Raw genomic sequence first — 15,727 nt, 5'->3', positions numbered from 1 at the left:
ACCGATGAAAATGTGTTGCTGGTTAAAGCACAGCAGGTCAGGCAGCATCCAAGGAACAGGAAATTCGACGTTTCGGGCATAAGCCCTTCTTCAGGAATGAGGAGAGTGTGCCAAGCGGGCTAAGATAAAAGGGAGGGAGGAGGGACTTGGGGGAGGGGCGATGGCAGAGGAGATGACCTGGGGGGGGTGCAGTGAGAGAGAGAGACTCACTGAAATCCTTGTAGAGGGAGGAAGAGAGCTTCTTCAAGGAAGGCATCCTTGCAAGAGGATTCGCAGTAGGTTAAAATCTTCGGGTAAAAAATAAGGACTGCAGATGCTGGAGATCACAGCTGAAAATCCCTCCCCCAAGTCCCTCCTCCCTCCCTTTTATCTTAGCCCGCTTGGCACACTCCCCTCATTCCTGATGAAGGGCTTATGCCCGAAACGTCGAATTTCCTGTTCCTTGGATGCTGCCTGACCTGCTGTGCTTTAACCAGCAACACATTTTCAGCTCTGATCTCATCATTTAGCCCCTCTCCCCACCCAAAAGCCTCCTTCCCACCTCTTTATCTACAGTTCCATCACAGCCACCCTCAGTCCTGGAGAAGGGTTACACCCGAAACATTGACTCCTCAACCGTCCCGGATGTCTGGCTTGCTGTTGTCTTCCAGCCTCCTGATAATCATACTGAATGCCAGAGCAATCACGAAAGGTCCAATCATCTATTCACGCTCTTATATTCTACATTTCTATTGAATTTCCCTCTGGGTTGGACAGGTTTTTATAATATCCAGTCATGGGATGTGGATATCATTTATCTTCCAAACTGACTTGAAGCTGCCCTCTTCTTAAACTGCTCTAGTCCTTGGGATGTATTGGTCTTGGGGAAGGAGATCCAGGATTTTGACCCATTGATGCTGAAGAAACAGTGATATATTGTGGGCGGCATGGTGGCTCAGTGGTTAGCACAGCTGCCTCACAGCGCCAGAGATCTGGGTTCAATTCCCGCCTCAGGCAACTGACTGTGTTGGAGTTTGCACATTCTCCCCGTGTCTGCGTGGGTTTGCTCCGGGTGCTCCGGTTTCCTCCCACAGTCCAAAGATGTGCGGGTCAGGGGAATTGGCCACGCCAAATTGCCCGTAGTGTTAGATAAGAGGTGGGTTGCACTTCGGTGGGTCAGTGTGGACTTGTTGGGCCGAAGGGCCTGTTTCCACACTAAGTAATCGAAATCTAGAATTGTAGTATGGAAAGTGGAGCATTCTGAAGTATCTGCTAGCCAAGGCAGTCACTGTTCCCCCTTTTCCTAACTCGCGGTGAGCATTGCTGCCTCACAGCGCTAGGGACACAGGTTCAATTCCACCCTCAGTCTCTGTGGAGTTTACACATTCTCCTGGTGTCTGCGTGGGTTTCCTCTGGGTGCTCCGGTTTCCTCCCATAATCCAAAGATGCGCGGGCTCGGTGCATCAGCCGTGCTATATTGTCCAGGAATGTGCAGGCTAGGTGGATTAGTCATGGGAAATATAGGGATAGGTTAGGCTGGGTGGGATGTCTTTGGAGGGTCGGTGTGGACTTGTTGGGCCGAATGGCCTACTTTCACAGTCGTCCCATCATACATCCAGCTGGCATAGCTCTAACCCAGGTGACCTTTGAGCTTTTGACCTAGCATGCCCTTTGACCCTCAGCTGCCTTGCGTTCTTTCAAAGTCTCTCAGGCACCACATTCCACTGCAAGGCAAACAATTTAAATCGAAAATTGTTCACAACTTCTCACAAAGCAGTCGGCATGACAACAGCTGACTGGAAGGAGTGGGAATAATGTAATTCCTGTCAACCAGGTTTAACCAAAGAAGATAACTCATTTGTAAAAAAAAATGTAAAAGAGACCCCTATGTCCCAAAGCACCTCACAGCCAGCAACGTCCTTTTGTAAACTACAACCAGTTGCAATGTAGGAAATACAGCAGCCAATTTAAGCCCCAGTATATAATAATATCCAGTCAATCTGATGTTGGTTGAAGTATATATATATATATATATATAGGCGCAAGACATTGTGAGGTTGTTTAGGGGGGGTGGGGTGGGAGAAGAGAATCTCTCTCTTGTTAATAAAATTTGCACACAAAATTGTTTGGAGAGGCCAGTGTCTCAGTTTAACATCTCATCAGAAAGACAGCTCCCTCCGAAAGTGCTATGCTCCCTTGGCAGTGTTGCTACAAGTGTCGGTATGGAGCGCAAGTTCAAGTCTCGGGTATGGGACCCAAACTGTCAAACTTCTCTCTCAGGAGAGGGAGTGCTGCTCCCCCACCCTCCCACTTAGGAGCTTTTATGGCCACTCAACATGATAATAACTTGGTGCCAACTTTCCCCCAACATTCAAGGTGGGCTTTTTCAGCCTCTGTTGGGAGATATTAAATTCCAGTGTATTATCTTTCAGATTCTGATATAATTGGGGTCAGGATTGACTCAACTGGACTCACCACAAAAACAATGGCTACTAGAGCAGGTCACAGGTAGGAATGCTCATCTCCTCACTCCCTAAGCCTGTCCGTCACCTTCCAAAGCACAGTTCAGGAGCATGATGGAATACTTCCCATTTGCCTGGTTACGGGCAGCTCCAAGAAGTTTGGTACCACTCAGGACTGGCACCACATCCACAAACATTCATCCCTCCACTGCTCAACAGCAGCAGCGTGTACGATTTACAAGATGTCCTGCAGAAATTCACCAAAGATTCTTAGACAGCACCTCTCAAACCCACAATCACTTCCTTCTCAACAGCCAAGGACAGCAGTTCACTTGGGAACACCACGACCTGCAGATTCCCCCTCCCGAGCCATTCACAATTGTGACTTTAAAATATATTGCAGTTGCTTCGCTGACTCTGGGTCAAAACACTGGAATTCCCCTCTCGAAGGGCATTGTGAGACAACCTACTACAGCAGTCCACCACTGCCTTTTCAAAGGGCAACCAGAGAAAGGCCAGCCAGCAATGCCCACACCCCGCGAGTCAGTGAATAAAGAAAAAAAAATTCACACAAGATGCCAAACAAGGCCCTTGGTGAAATGTCTCCCCAAAAGATGGCAGCTCCAATAGGATAACAACAGTCTCTCAGCTCTGACACTCCACAGTGAGGTCATAATATCATGTGACATAGGAGTATACCATTCGGCCCCTCTAAACTATTTTGCAATTCAATAAGGTTGATCCACTTGGGCCCTGAACTCCACTTTCCTGTCTGACCAAAGGGAAGGAATTCCTCATCTCCATCTTACATCAGAGACCCTTATTTTGTTCCTATACCTCCTAATTCTAAACACCCCTACAGAAGGCAACATTCTCTCAATATTCAGCATGTGGTGCCCCTTCAGAATTTTATACCAGTACACTTCACGATCAACTTGGTCTATTTTTTTGTACTCCAGTCTTCAGTGCGGGGTTCTGAATTGCTGTCTCACCTGGAATGGACATTAATCCCCTAGAACGTCATTCAGTTGGAATGATCAGAATGGAGGGCAATTGGAATTACGGATGGCCTCTATTTCAAAGGAATGGAATACAAAAGTAGGGAAGCTTTGCTAAAACTATTCAAGACAACAGTCAGACCACAACTGGAATATCGCAAACAGTTTCGGGCCCCTGATCCAATGAAAAGGTATGGGATGGACAAGCTGTATTAAGAGGGCAGGTTGAATCGGTCGGGCATGTACACATTGGAATTTAGAAGATTGAGAAGCAATCTGATTCAAACATAAAAGGCTCTTAGAACTTGGCAGGGTAAATGCAGAAAGGTTATTTCCCCTCGAGGGACAGTCTAGGACCAGAGGGCATAATCTTAGAATAAGGAGTCACACATTTCAGACAGAGGTAGGAAAGAATTTCCTCTTTCAAGAATTCTTGACCACTATTGAGGCTAAATCATTAAACATATTCATAGCTGAGATTTTTAGTCAGTAAGGGAATTGAGAATGATGGTGAAAAAAGCAGAAAAATGGAGTTGAGAATTATCGATCTAATTGAATGGTGCAGCATATTTGATGGGCTGAACAGCCTCCCTTTGCTCCTTTGTCTTATGGAAGTTGATCTCTCTCACTAGGAATGTCAGGACTTTCCCTCTCAGTGTGAATGTCAAGGGTTTCCCCCCCACCCTCACTCACACAGGGAATGTCAGGATCTTCTCTCTCTTTTCAACTGGAAATGTCAACATTTTCTTGTCTCTCTCTGGGAACGTCAGGATTTGTTTCTCTCAATTATAATGCCAGGATTTATCTCTTTTCCTGGGAATGTCAGGATTTTACGTACATCTCATTCACTGGGAATGTCAGGATTCTCTCTCACACTTGGAATATCGAGATTTTCCAAGTTGCTGTTTGATTGGGAAAATCAGGATATTTTCTCTCTCACTTGGAATGTAAGGATTTTCTCTCACTTGCTGAGAATGTTAAGATTTTTCAAATCTTTCACTCATCGTGAATACCAGGTTTTCCACTGATATCCCAGCCTCAGAGAATATCAGTATTTTGAGTCCCTATCTCAATGGGATACGAACTCGGATTTACCAACTCTCCCTCACTCACTCACTCGCTGAAAATGTCAGGATTTTCCAAGTTTCTCTCACTGAAAATATCAAGTTTCACTGAGTGTCTCGCTCACTGGGAATGTCAGGTTTTCCACCCGCCTCCTGTCCTGAGAATGTCATGATTTTTGCAAGTCACTCTCTCGCCGGGAATGTTAAGATTTTCTCTCTCAATGAGAATATCAGGATTTTCCAAGTCTCCCTCTCTCACTGAGAACGTCACATTTTCCCTGAGTACCTCTCTTTCATTGGGAGTTTCAGGATTTTCGGATTCTGTCCTTTTGGGAATGCCAGGATTTCTTCTCTGTCACTGAGAATTTCAGGATTTTATGAGTTTCTATCTACTTGGGAATGTCAGGATTTGCCAAATTTCGAACTGAGAATGTCAGGATTTCCAAGTCTCTCTCTCACTGGGAATTTCTGGATTTTGGAAGTTATTCTTACTAAAGATATCAGCATTTCCCATGTCACTGTCTAATTAGGAATGTTAGGATTTTCTCCCACTCGCTAGGAATATCAGGATTTTCTCCCTCCCGCCAAGAATTTTCTCCCACTCTTAGAATGTCATGATTTTCCAGAGTCTCTCTATGTCACTGGAAATATCCAGACGTTCCAAGTCGCGGTTGAATTGGGAGTGTTAAGATCCTCTCACTGAGTATATCAGGATTTTCCGAATCTCTCTTTCACACACACACACACTAGGAAAGTCAGGATTTTCCAAATCTCTCTCTCTCACTGAAATCAGGATTTTCTGAGTCTCTGTCCAATTGGGAATGTCAGGATTTTCTGAGTCTCTTTCTAAATGGGATTGCCAGGATTTTGTCTCTCTCTCTCTCTCTCTCACTGAAGTCAGGATTTTCTGAGTCTCTGTCCAATTGGGAATGTTAGGATTTTCTGAGTCTCTGTCCAATTGGGAAGGTCAGGATTTTCTGAGTCTCTTTCTAAATGGGATTGCCAGGATTTTGTCTCTCTCTCTCTCTGTGTGTCAGGAATTTCCAAGTCTCTCTCTCTCACATTGAAGTCAGGATTTTCTGAGTCTCTGTCCAATTGGGAATGTCAGGATTTTCTGAGTCTCTGTTCCATTGGGAAGGTCAGGAATTTGAGTCTCTTTCTAAATGGGATTGCCAGGATTTTGTCTCTCTCTCTCTCTCTCTCTCTGTGTCAGGAATTTCCAAGTCTCTCTCTCTCTCTCTCTCTCTCACACACACTGAAGTCAGGATTTTCTGAGTCTCTGTCCAATTGGGAAGGTCAGGATTTTCTGAGTTTCTTTCTAAATGGGATTGCCAGGATTTTGTCTCTCTCTCTCTCTGTGTGTGTGTCAGGAATTTCCAAGTCTCTCTCTCTCTCTCTCACTGAAGTCAGGATTTTCTGAGTCTCTGTCCAATTGGGAATGTTAGGATTTTCTGAGTCTCTGTCCAATTGGGAAGGTCAGGATTTTCTGAGTTTCTTTCTAAATGGGATTGCCAGGATTTTGTCTCTCTCTCTCTCTCTCTGCGTGTGTGTGTCAGGATTTTCCAAGTCTCTCTCTCTCTCTCCCTCACTGAAGTCAGGATTTTCTGAGTCTCTGTCCAATTGGGAATGTTAGGATTTTCTGAGTCTCTGTCCAATTGGGAAGGTCAGGAATTTCCGAGTCTCTTTCTAAATGGGATTGCCTGGATTTTGTCTCTCTCTCTCTCTCTCTCTCTGAGTGTCAGGATTTTCCAAGTCTCTCTCTCTCTCACACTGAAGTCAGGATTTTCCGAGTCTCTGTCCAATTGGGAATGTTAGGATTTTCTGAGTCTCTGTCCCATTGGGAATGTCAGGATTTTCTGAGTCTCTTTCTAAATGGGATTGCCTGGATTTTGTCTCTCTCTCTCTCTCTCTCTGTGTCAGGATTTTCCAAGTCTCTCTCTCTCTCTCTCTCACTGAAGTCAGGATTTTCTGAGTCTCTTTCTAAATGGGATTGCCTGGATTTTGTCTCTCTCTCTCTCTCTCTCTCTGAGTGTCAGGATTTTCCAAGTCTCTCTCTCTCTCACACTGAAGTCAGGATTTTCCGAGTCTCTGTCCCATTGGGAAGGTCAGGATTTTCTGAGTCTCTTTCTAAATGGGATTGCCTGGATTTTGTCTCTCTCTCTCTCTCTCTCTGTGTCAGGATTTTCCAAGTCTCTCTCTCTCTCTCTCTCACTGAAGTCAGGATTTTCTGAGTCTCTTTCTAAATGGGATTGCCTGGATTTTGTGTGTGTCTCTCTCTCTCTCTCTGTGTCAGGATTTTCCAAGTCTCTCTCTCTCTCTCTCACTCTCACTAAAGTCAGGATTTTCTGAGTCTCTTTCTAAATGGGATTGCCTGGATTTTGTCTCTCTCTCTCTCTCTCTCTGTGTCAGGATTTTCCAAGTCTCTCTCTCTCTCTCTCTCTCACTGAAGTCAGGATTTTCTGAGTCTCTTTCTAAATGGGATTGCCTGGATTTTGTCTCTCTCTCTCTCTCTCTCTGTGTCAGGATTTTCCAAGTCTCTCTCTCTCTCACTCACTGAAGTCAGGATTTTCTGAGTCTCTTTCTAAATGGGATTGCCTGGATTTTGTCTCTCTCTCTCTCTCTCTGTGTCAGGATTTTCCAAGTCTCTCTCTCACTGAAGTCAGGATTTTCTGAGTCTCTGTCCCATTGGGAAGGTCAGGATTTTCTGAGTCTCTTTCTAAATGGTATTGCCTGGATTTTGTCTCTCTCTCTCTCTCTCTCTCTCTGTGTCAGGATTTTCCAAGTCTCTCTCTCTCTCTCTCTCTCACTGAAGTCAGGATTTTCTGAGTCTCTTTCTAAATGGGATTGCCTGGATTTTGTCTCTCTCTCTCTGTGTCAGGATTTTCCAAGTCTCTCTCTCACTGAAGTCAGGATTTTCTGAGTCTCTGTCCCATTGGGAAGGTCAGGATTTTCTGAGTCTCTTTCTAAATGGGATTGCCTGGATTTTGTCTCTCTCTCTCTCTCTCTCTCTCTGTGTCAGGATTTTCCAAGTCTCTCTCTCTCTCTCTCTCTCTCACTGAAGTCAGGATTTTCTGAGTCTCTTTCTAAATGGGATTGCCTGGATTTTGTCTCTCTCTCTCTCTCTCTCTCTGTGTCAGGATTTTCCAAGTCTCTCTCTCTCACTGAAGTCAGGATTTTGTGAGTCTCTGTCCCATTGGGAAAGTCAGGATTTTCTGAGTCTCTTTCTAAATGGGATTGCCTGGATTTTGTTTGTCTCTCTCTCTCTCTCTCCTCTGTGTGTGTCAGGATTTTCCGTCTGCCTCCTGGCCTCACTGGGAATGTCAGGATTTCAAGCCCTCCTCTTCCCTCCCACCCCCTAACTTTTTTCCTCCCTCCTTACCTGTGGAGAGGGGCTTGGGGCTGGAAGCTGAGACCCAGAGAGGGGCTAGCAGGAGCCAGAATGCCCGCAGGAGCAGACCCATCCTCGGGATGTCCCTGGGAATCCTGCCCGTCGCGTCTGCGGCTTGTCGCAACCGACTCGATACATTGAAACTGACACACCGACCAATCAGCGCTCAGGCTGGGCCCTGGATTGACAGCCCCTTCCCTCCAATCAGGAGTGGGACAGGGGGCGGGGACCACTCCCTTCTCCTAAAGTTTCGGGCAGAGGGAGCGGGGCAATGGCTGGTTCAGTCCCCACTGCCACGTCTGCACAGAGTTGGCAATGGGTCTGAGAGGGGCAAGGAGCTGAGGGGATAGACTGTGAGAGAGGGGCTGAAGGGGAGAACTTTACATCAGGTGACTGACAGTGTGGAAGCAGGCCCTTCGGCCCAACGAGTCCATACCAACCCACTCCCCTACACTTAACACTATGGGGCAATTTCCCATGGCCAATCCACCCTAACCTGCACATCCCTGGGCACTATGGGCAATTTAGCATGGCCAATCCACCCTAACCTGCACATCCCTGGGCACTATGGGTAATTTAGCATGGCCAATCCACCCTAACCTGCACATCCCTGGGCATTATGGGCAATTTAGCACGGCCAATCCACCCTAACCTGCTCATCCCTGGGCATTATGGGCAATTTAGCATGGTCAATCCACCCTAACCTACACATCCCTGGGCACTATGGGCAATTTAGCATGGTCAATCCACCCTAACCTGCACATCCCTGGGCACTATGGGCAATTTAGCATGGCCATTCCACCCTAACCTGTACATTTATGGACTGTGGTAGGAAACCCACGCAGACACGGGGGAGAATGTGCAAACTCCACACAGACAGTTGCCTGAGGCGGGAATTGATCCCGGGTCTCTGGCGCTGTGAGGCAGCAGCGCTAACCACTGAGCCACAAAGAGAGAGAGGTTGGAGGAGAGTGAGAAAGGAAAAAGAGATACAACTAAGGAGCGAGGGACTCAGTCCATAACATCTGCACAGCGACTATTCCAGAAAACTAAATTATTCTTGAACAAATAACATCCTGTTTCTTTTAATAGAAAACCAGCTTCTTCCAAGAAACTTCATCGAACCATTCAGAAGATTCCAGAACTCTGAAAAAAAAATTTGTGCAACTTTGGGCCGCAGCCTAGATTTCGAATTAAGCAAGACATTTATCAGTGCCTGTTACATCCTTACCTCAAATAACGCTTCCATTGTTTTTTGGCGTGTGATAGCAGAGTAGGGAGGAGGCAGGAGCAGAGAGAAACTTGGAAGAGCAATGACATGGAGGAGCAAGGTTTGGGTGAGGAAACTATTGCTGCCTCAGAGGGTACAATCCGAAAATTTCAGTTCTGGGTGCCATTTGGGGACTACTGGATTCAGGGCTGGCACTCTGACCTCACCACAGCAGAGACTTGGGTTTGATTCCACCTTCAGGTGACTGTAGGGAGTTTGCATATTCTCCCCGTGTCTGTATGGGTGTCCGAGTGCTCTAGTTTCTTCCCAGGTTCCAAAGTTATGCAGGTTAGGTGGATTGACCATGCTAAGTTGCCCATGGTGTAGGTTAGGTGGGTCAGCCATGATAGATGCAGGATTACAAGAGACGGGTTTAGTGGCAGGTCTGGGTGGGACGCTCTATGGAGGGTCATGTGCACTCAATGGGTCACGTGGCCTACTTCCACATAGGAACTCTATGATTCTTCCATCATAGCCCCCACCTGTCAAGTTAGCAGATGTCTCATGGTCAAATCTAATTCGCATTGATGGCCAAATCTGCAAATTTAGATTAGATTAGACTTACAGTGTGGAAACAGGCCCTTCGGCCCAACAAGTCCACACCGACCCGCCGAAGCGCAACCCACCCATACCCCTACATTTACCCCTTACCTAACACTACGGGCAATTTAGCATGGCCAATTCACCTGACCCGCACATCTTTGGACTGTGGGAGGAAACCGGAGCACCCGGAGGAAACCCACGCAGACACGGGGAGAACGTGCAAACTCCACACAGTCAGTCGCCTGAGTCGGGAATTGAACCCGGGTCTACAGGCGCTGTGAGGCAGCAGTGCTAACCACTGTGCCACCGTGCCGCCCACTACCACCGTGCCGCCCACAAATACTTTGTAACCGTAAAAATAAAAGTAGGACAGAATCTAGCATCAGGTGAGGGAGCACGAGCCCATCCTTCAGATGAGACTTTGAGCTTGAATGGCTCTGTCAGATGCCCAAGACCAGGGGCCTCCACCTACGCACAGATGGCCGAAGGTGGCAACACGAGGTGGACCGCATATGACCAGCAAGGTACCACAAAACAGCACGGGAACGGTGCCTGGTGGCACCCAGAAGGAAGGGCAGGGGGTAGCGCAGCAGAGGGCAGACAGCGGGGAGATGCAGCAGCCGATCCAAGCTCCTTCAGGACAGACGGAGGAAATGGAACAGGAGGGAACAAAGGAGGCAGAGGATTGGATTACGGTCGAAAGCAGGAAGAGGAGACCTCACCAGGCCCCCAAAGCCACCCAGCGAAGGGGGAGGTGACACCGACACGACAAGGATACAGGCAGCTCTTCCGACAGTGAGGACGGGCGCAAGAAGGGTCGCCACCAGAGGAAGAGACAGAGCGCCGTGGGGAGAAAGGAGGGCAGCACCACCCAGGAAGGGAAAGACGATCCCTCTGTCGAGATGGGTAAAGGCCTCCCCCTACCCGGTGAGAACCAGGAGTTACCCACCGGCCTACAGCTCCAGGTAACTGGGAGCAGCGGTCCTGTGACAGCCCCGCTGTCAGATGGAGAACTGGACGGTGCGGACCCTGGGCCCGACACGAAAACACCAGAGCGGGGAAACGGCTCCAGTGTGGAGCTGGACAGCTACCTCAGCCCTGGGAGGGTCCAGCACGGGGATGCACACAGCTACCCCAGAGGGGCAAGACCAGCAGCCAATGGACACTGTTAACCTTGTAAACTGTTAAAATGGGGTTTAAAATTGCCAGCATCAATGTGTGTAGCATCAAATCGGCTCCGCGATGTGTTTCTACGATGGCCTTCCTGGCCAGCGTTAAAGCCGACCTCCTGTTTCTGCAGGAGTGTGGGATACCGCACCTCAGCAGCTCCAGGAGGTGGTCAAGCTTGTGGGCCCATGGGCCGTCAAGCCCAGATAGCCGCTCCTCAGGCCTAGGGATCCTGTTGCGAGGAGGCAACTTCACCATCTCCGAGGTTAAGGAGGTGGTGGGCGGGCGCCTCCTCGTCGCCGACGTTATGTACAGGAATGCTCCCCTGAGACTGATCAATGTGTACACCCCAGTGGGTAAGAGTGAACGGTTGGCCATCCTGCAGCAGCTTCCACTGTTGCTGGCTACGTCCAGGCCGGTCATTCTGGCCGGAGACTTCAACTGTATCATTGATGCAGATGGACGATCCGGCGGGGGGGACAGTAAACTGGACACTACGTCCAGAGCCCTGATGGACACGGTCAAAGATGCCAAGCTGCACGACGTCTTCAGCACCCCTGCAGAGGGAGCGCAGCGTAGATACACCTGGTCGCGGGCAGACGGGTCTATCTGCTCAAGGATAGATTACCTGTTTGTGCCCCGAACGCTCTCGGTCAGATCCACCGACGTCAAGCTGGTGTTCTTCTCTGACCACTGCCTCCTGCTGGCCGACTGTCACCTACAGGACGAGCAGCGGGTGGGTAAGGGAACGTGGAAGCTGAACGCTAAGCTGTTGACCCCGGGAAACATTGAGGAGCTCAAGAGGGACTACGCAGGTTGGAGAACCGTGATGCCCCTCTTTGAGTCTCCAGCAGACTGGTGGGAAACAGTTAAAGGGAACATCAAAAGGTTCTTCATCCTTAAAGGTGTTCAGGAGGCGAGAGAGAGGCAGGGAAAACTGTCCCAGCTCCAGGAAAATATGCAGAACCTGCTCCTGCTGCAGACGATGGGGGTCGATGTCACGGAGGACCTCAAGGAGGTGAAGGGTCAGCAAGCCTCGCTCTTTGCCTCGGAGGCTTCCAAGATAATCTTCCGGTCCAGGGTCCGCTCGGTGGAGCAGGACGAGACGTGCTCACGTTTCTTCTTCCAGAAGGTGCACAAAGAGAGCTCTGTGCTCAGCAGCCTGAAGGAAGAAGACGGCTCGACAACGTCATCTCAGGCTGACGTCATGAGGATCAGTAAATCCTTCTATGCCAGTCTGTATGACGCGAAGCCGACCGACAGCGCGGCCTCCCAGTCGTTCCTGTCGTCTGTCACGGAGGTCTTAGACGACAGAACACGCGAGAGGCTGGACCAGCCGCTATCTCTGGATGAGCTGACCAAGGCCCTCGAGTCCTTCGAAAAGAATAAAACTCCCGGAAGCGACGGCTTACCGGTCGAGCTCTATTCCGCTCTGTGGGACTTGATTGGCCAGGACCTGCTGGAGGTGTATGTCAGTATGCTTCAGGCGGGTACCATGAGCGAATCCATGAGGAAAGGCATCATCACCCTCATCTACAAGCGGAAGGGGGAGAGGGAGGAACTCAAAAATTGGAGACCAATCACATTGTTGAATGCGGATTACAAAATCCTGTCAAAGGTCATCGCCAACGGGGTCAGGTCTGCTCTGGGGTCGGTGATTCACCCTGACCAAACCTGTGCTGTGCCAGGCAGGAAGATCTCTGAGAGTCTCGCACTCCTCAGGGATACGATCGCCTACGTGCAGGACAGAGGGTTGGACGCCTGCCTGATCAGCCTGGACCAGGAGAAAGCCTTTGACAGGATATCACACAGGTATATGAGAAATGTTCTCTCCAAAATGGGCTTTGGGGAGGGAATCTGCAATTGGATCAGACTGCTCTACACCAACATCGTCAGTGCAGTCTCAATCAATGGGTGGGAATCAAATAGCTTCCCAGTCAGATCTGGAGTCAGGCAGGGCTGCCCTCTCTCTCCAGCCTTGTTTGTGTGCTGCATAGAGCCATTTGCCGAGTCCATCAGGAAGGATGCGAGCCTGAGAGGGGTGACTATTCCGGGCAGCAGGGGCCTGCAGGTTAAGGCCTCCCTGTACATGGATGACGTCGCCGTTTTCTGCTCGGATCCGCTGTCCGTGCGCAGACTCATGTGCGTCTGCGACCAGTTCGAACGGGCCTCGGGGGCCAAGGTAAACCGAGGCAAGAGCGAGGCCATGCTCTTCGGGAACTGGGCCGACCAATCCTCGATCCCCTTCACCGTCAGGACCGACCACCTGAAGGTGCTGGGTATTTGGTTCGGGGGGGCTGGGGCGTGCGCCAAGTCTTGGGAGGAGCGTATCAGTAAAGTGAGGCAGAAACTGGGCAGATGGAGGCTACGGTCGCTCTCCATCACGGGAAAAAAACCTGGTCATCAGGTGTCAGGCACTGTCATTGCTGTTGTACGTGGCACAGGTCTGGCCTATTCCCAGAACCTGCGCCGCTGCAGTCACCCGGGCCATCTTCCAGTTCATATGGAGTTCAAAGATGGACCGGGTCCGAAGGGACTCGCTGTACAAAGATCTGGGCAACGGGGGAAAAAATACACCCAATGCCACCCTCACCCTGATGGCCACCTTTGTGTGTGGCTGCATCAAGCTGTGCGTGGATCCCCGGTACGCAAACACCAAGTGTCACTACGTACTGAGGTTCTACCTGTCCCCGGTGTTGCGAAGGATGGGCCTGGCCTCGCTGCCATGGAACGCTCCGAGTAGTTGGACCGTTCCGTATCACCTGTCCTTCGTGGAGAAGTTTATGAAGAAAAACACCTTTGACCACAAGTCCATCAGGAAGTGGTCAGCACGTAGTGTCCTCGAGACCCTTCGGGAAAAGGAGAGGGCGGATCCTATCGAGTGGTTCCCTGAGCAGACTGTCGAAGCCATTCGGCAGAATGCCTCATCGCCAGAACTTTCCAACAAGCACCAAGACATGGCTTGGCTGGTGGTGAGAAGGGCTCTGCCTGTGAGATCATTTATGCACGCCCGGACTCTCAGCCGCACCGCACGCTGCCCTCGAAGCGGCTGCTGGGGGGAAGAGACTGTCACACACCTCCTTCTGGAATGTGCCTATGCAGAGGACGTCTGGAGAGGAATGCAGTGGTATTTGTCGAGGTTCGTCCCGAGCAGTGCCATGACGCGGGACTCCGTGCTCTACGGCCTGTTCCCCGGGACGCACACCGAGATGAACATCAACTGCGCCTGGAGGATCATCAACTCGGTGAAGGACGCTCTCTGGGTGGTCCGAAACCTGTTGATCTTCCAGCTGAAGGAGCTGACCCCGACTGAGTGTTGCAGACTGGCACATTCCAAGGTCCAGGACTACGTGTTGAGGGACGCGCTGAGGCTTGGGGCAGCTGCCGCCAAGGCGCGGTGGGGAAAGACCACCGTGTAACATCTGCCTGCCGAAAGAAGATCAGGGGGCCCTGCAGTCATTTGGGCTCTGCTGACGCCTCAGCTCAATACATGGGCATATGATTGAAAAATATACAGACCGGTATATAACAATGATAAATTCTGATCTCTGTATGTAACTGTTTACGTAGGTATGGCACGACCAACTGTACAGACCATCAAATTATTTTATGATTAAAGTATATTTTTGAAATAAAAAAAAATAAAAGATCTACCATAGGTAGGGCTACCAACACATTATCCACTCCCTGAAGAGGTTCTCATCCCAGGCACCTCTCCAACATCTTCCCCCCACTTACCCTTCGTCACCCCAATCTCCAGCTGCTGTGCCCTGCTCTACCTTCCTACTCACGAACCCATGCACATCTCCTTATTCCTTACCCCCTCTTCCCTTCTATTCCTTTCCCCCTTCCCCATCTTCCCCTCCCCGTCTATTCCTTTCATCTCCTTCCTTCCCCCCTTCCCTTCTCCTATTTGCCTCCCTCCCTTTTATTCATTTCCTCTTCCCTATCACCCCTTCCCTTCCTTCCCCCTCTACCTGAATACTCGATACTTATATAATTTGGTTCCTATATATTTTTCATTATTTCATTGCTCTTCCCCTGTTTACATCCTCCACTGCCCTAAGACCGGTACCCATTACTCCTGTTCATCTCTTGTCTTATCCGGCCTTGTCTGTGACCAAATGCTTATTTCTGGCCTCACAAGGCCGTTTGACCTCATCCCGCTGTGGGTCATTGTTAGGTATATCTTTCCTTACCATTATGTACTCCCTCCATCTGTGCTGCCCCTCTCAGCATCTTATCACTAAGACCCTTTTAATTGGGGTTTGTTCCTGTATTTCTGTAACAGTGGGAAACAGATGTTTATACCTACTGTTTGTACACACGTATCTGCCTCTCCTCACTGCATCTTATCTTGTCGCCTGTATTTTTACCATTGTTTTGCAGTCCCGTTTATTTCTTGCATACATTTTTAGCTAATACACAAAAAAAAATTATGCATTTCCTCCACATAGTTCCCATTCTTGTTGACTCAGCTGTTGGCTGAAACAATTACACACTGGTGTGAGTTCATTTACTTTGTATAAGCAATTATAAATGCAGAAGTAACACTACTTTACCTATATCCCACAAGAGGAATTACCATCGCCCACCCCCCTCATCTTCAAAGTTTAAAAATCCCCCCCACACCAGGTTATAGCCCAACAGGTTTATTAGGAAGCACTAGCTTTCGGAGCACTGTCCCCTTCCACAACCACTTGAGAAGACACAACCTCCCAAGTCGTCAGCCCACCTTGGAGGTCCACAGATACTTTGTTGCTTCTGACAACAGCCTAAGTCCAAATTTTAGATCCTCAGAGTTTTGGGGGGGGTGGGGTAAAAAGGCTCTTCGGCCCATCACCCTCACCCTATCC

At 49.3% G+C, this 15,727-nt stretch overlaps 1 protein-coding gene across 1 annotated transcript in view; it reads right to left on the bottom strand.

The window, feature by feature from the left end:
• The window catches only part of plod3 (procollagen-lysine, 2-oxoglutarate 5-dioxygenase 3), a 141,355-nt gene extending 133,353 nt beyond the window's left edge, over nt 1-8,002 (bottom strand). The window contains exon 1 of the mRNA XM_060854588.1: nt 7,883-8,002. Coding sequence (XP_060710571.1) covers nt 7,883-7,964 — 82 coding nt within the window. The 5' untranslated portion in view covers nt 7,965-8,002. The remainder of the gene's footprint in view (nt 1-7,882) is intronic.
• Nucleotides 8,003-15,727: the final 7,725 nt, after the last annotated feature.

Source organism: Hemiscyllium ocellatum, chromosome 44, assembly GCF_020745735.1.
Source record: "Hemiscyllium ocellatum isolate sHemOce1 chromosome 44, sHemOce1.pat.X.cur, whole genome shotgun sequence".
Taxonomy (NCBI): Eukaryota; Metazoa; Chordata; class Chondrichthyes; order Orectolobiformes; family Hemiscylliidae; genus Hemiscyllium; species Hemiscyllium ocellatum.
Note: the sequence above shows the minus strand (reverse complement) of the source record. Positions and strands in the feature narration are given on the sequence as shown.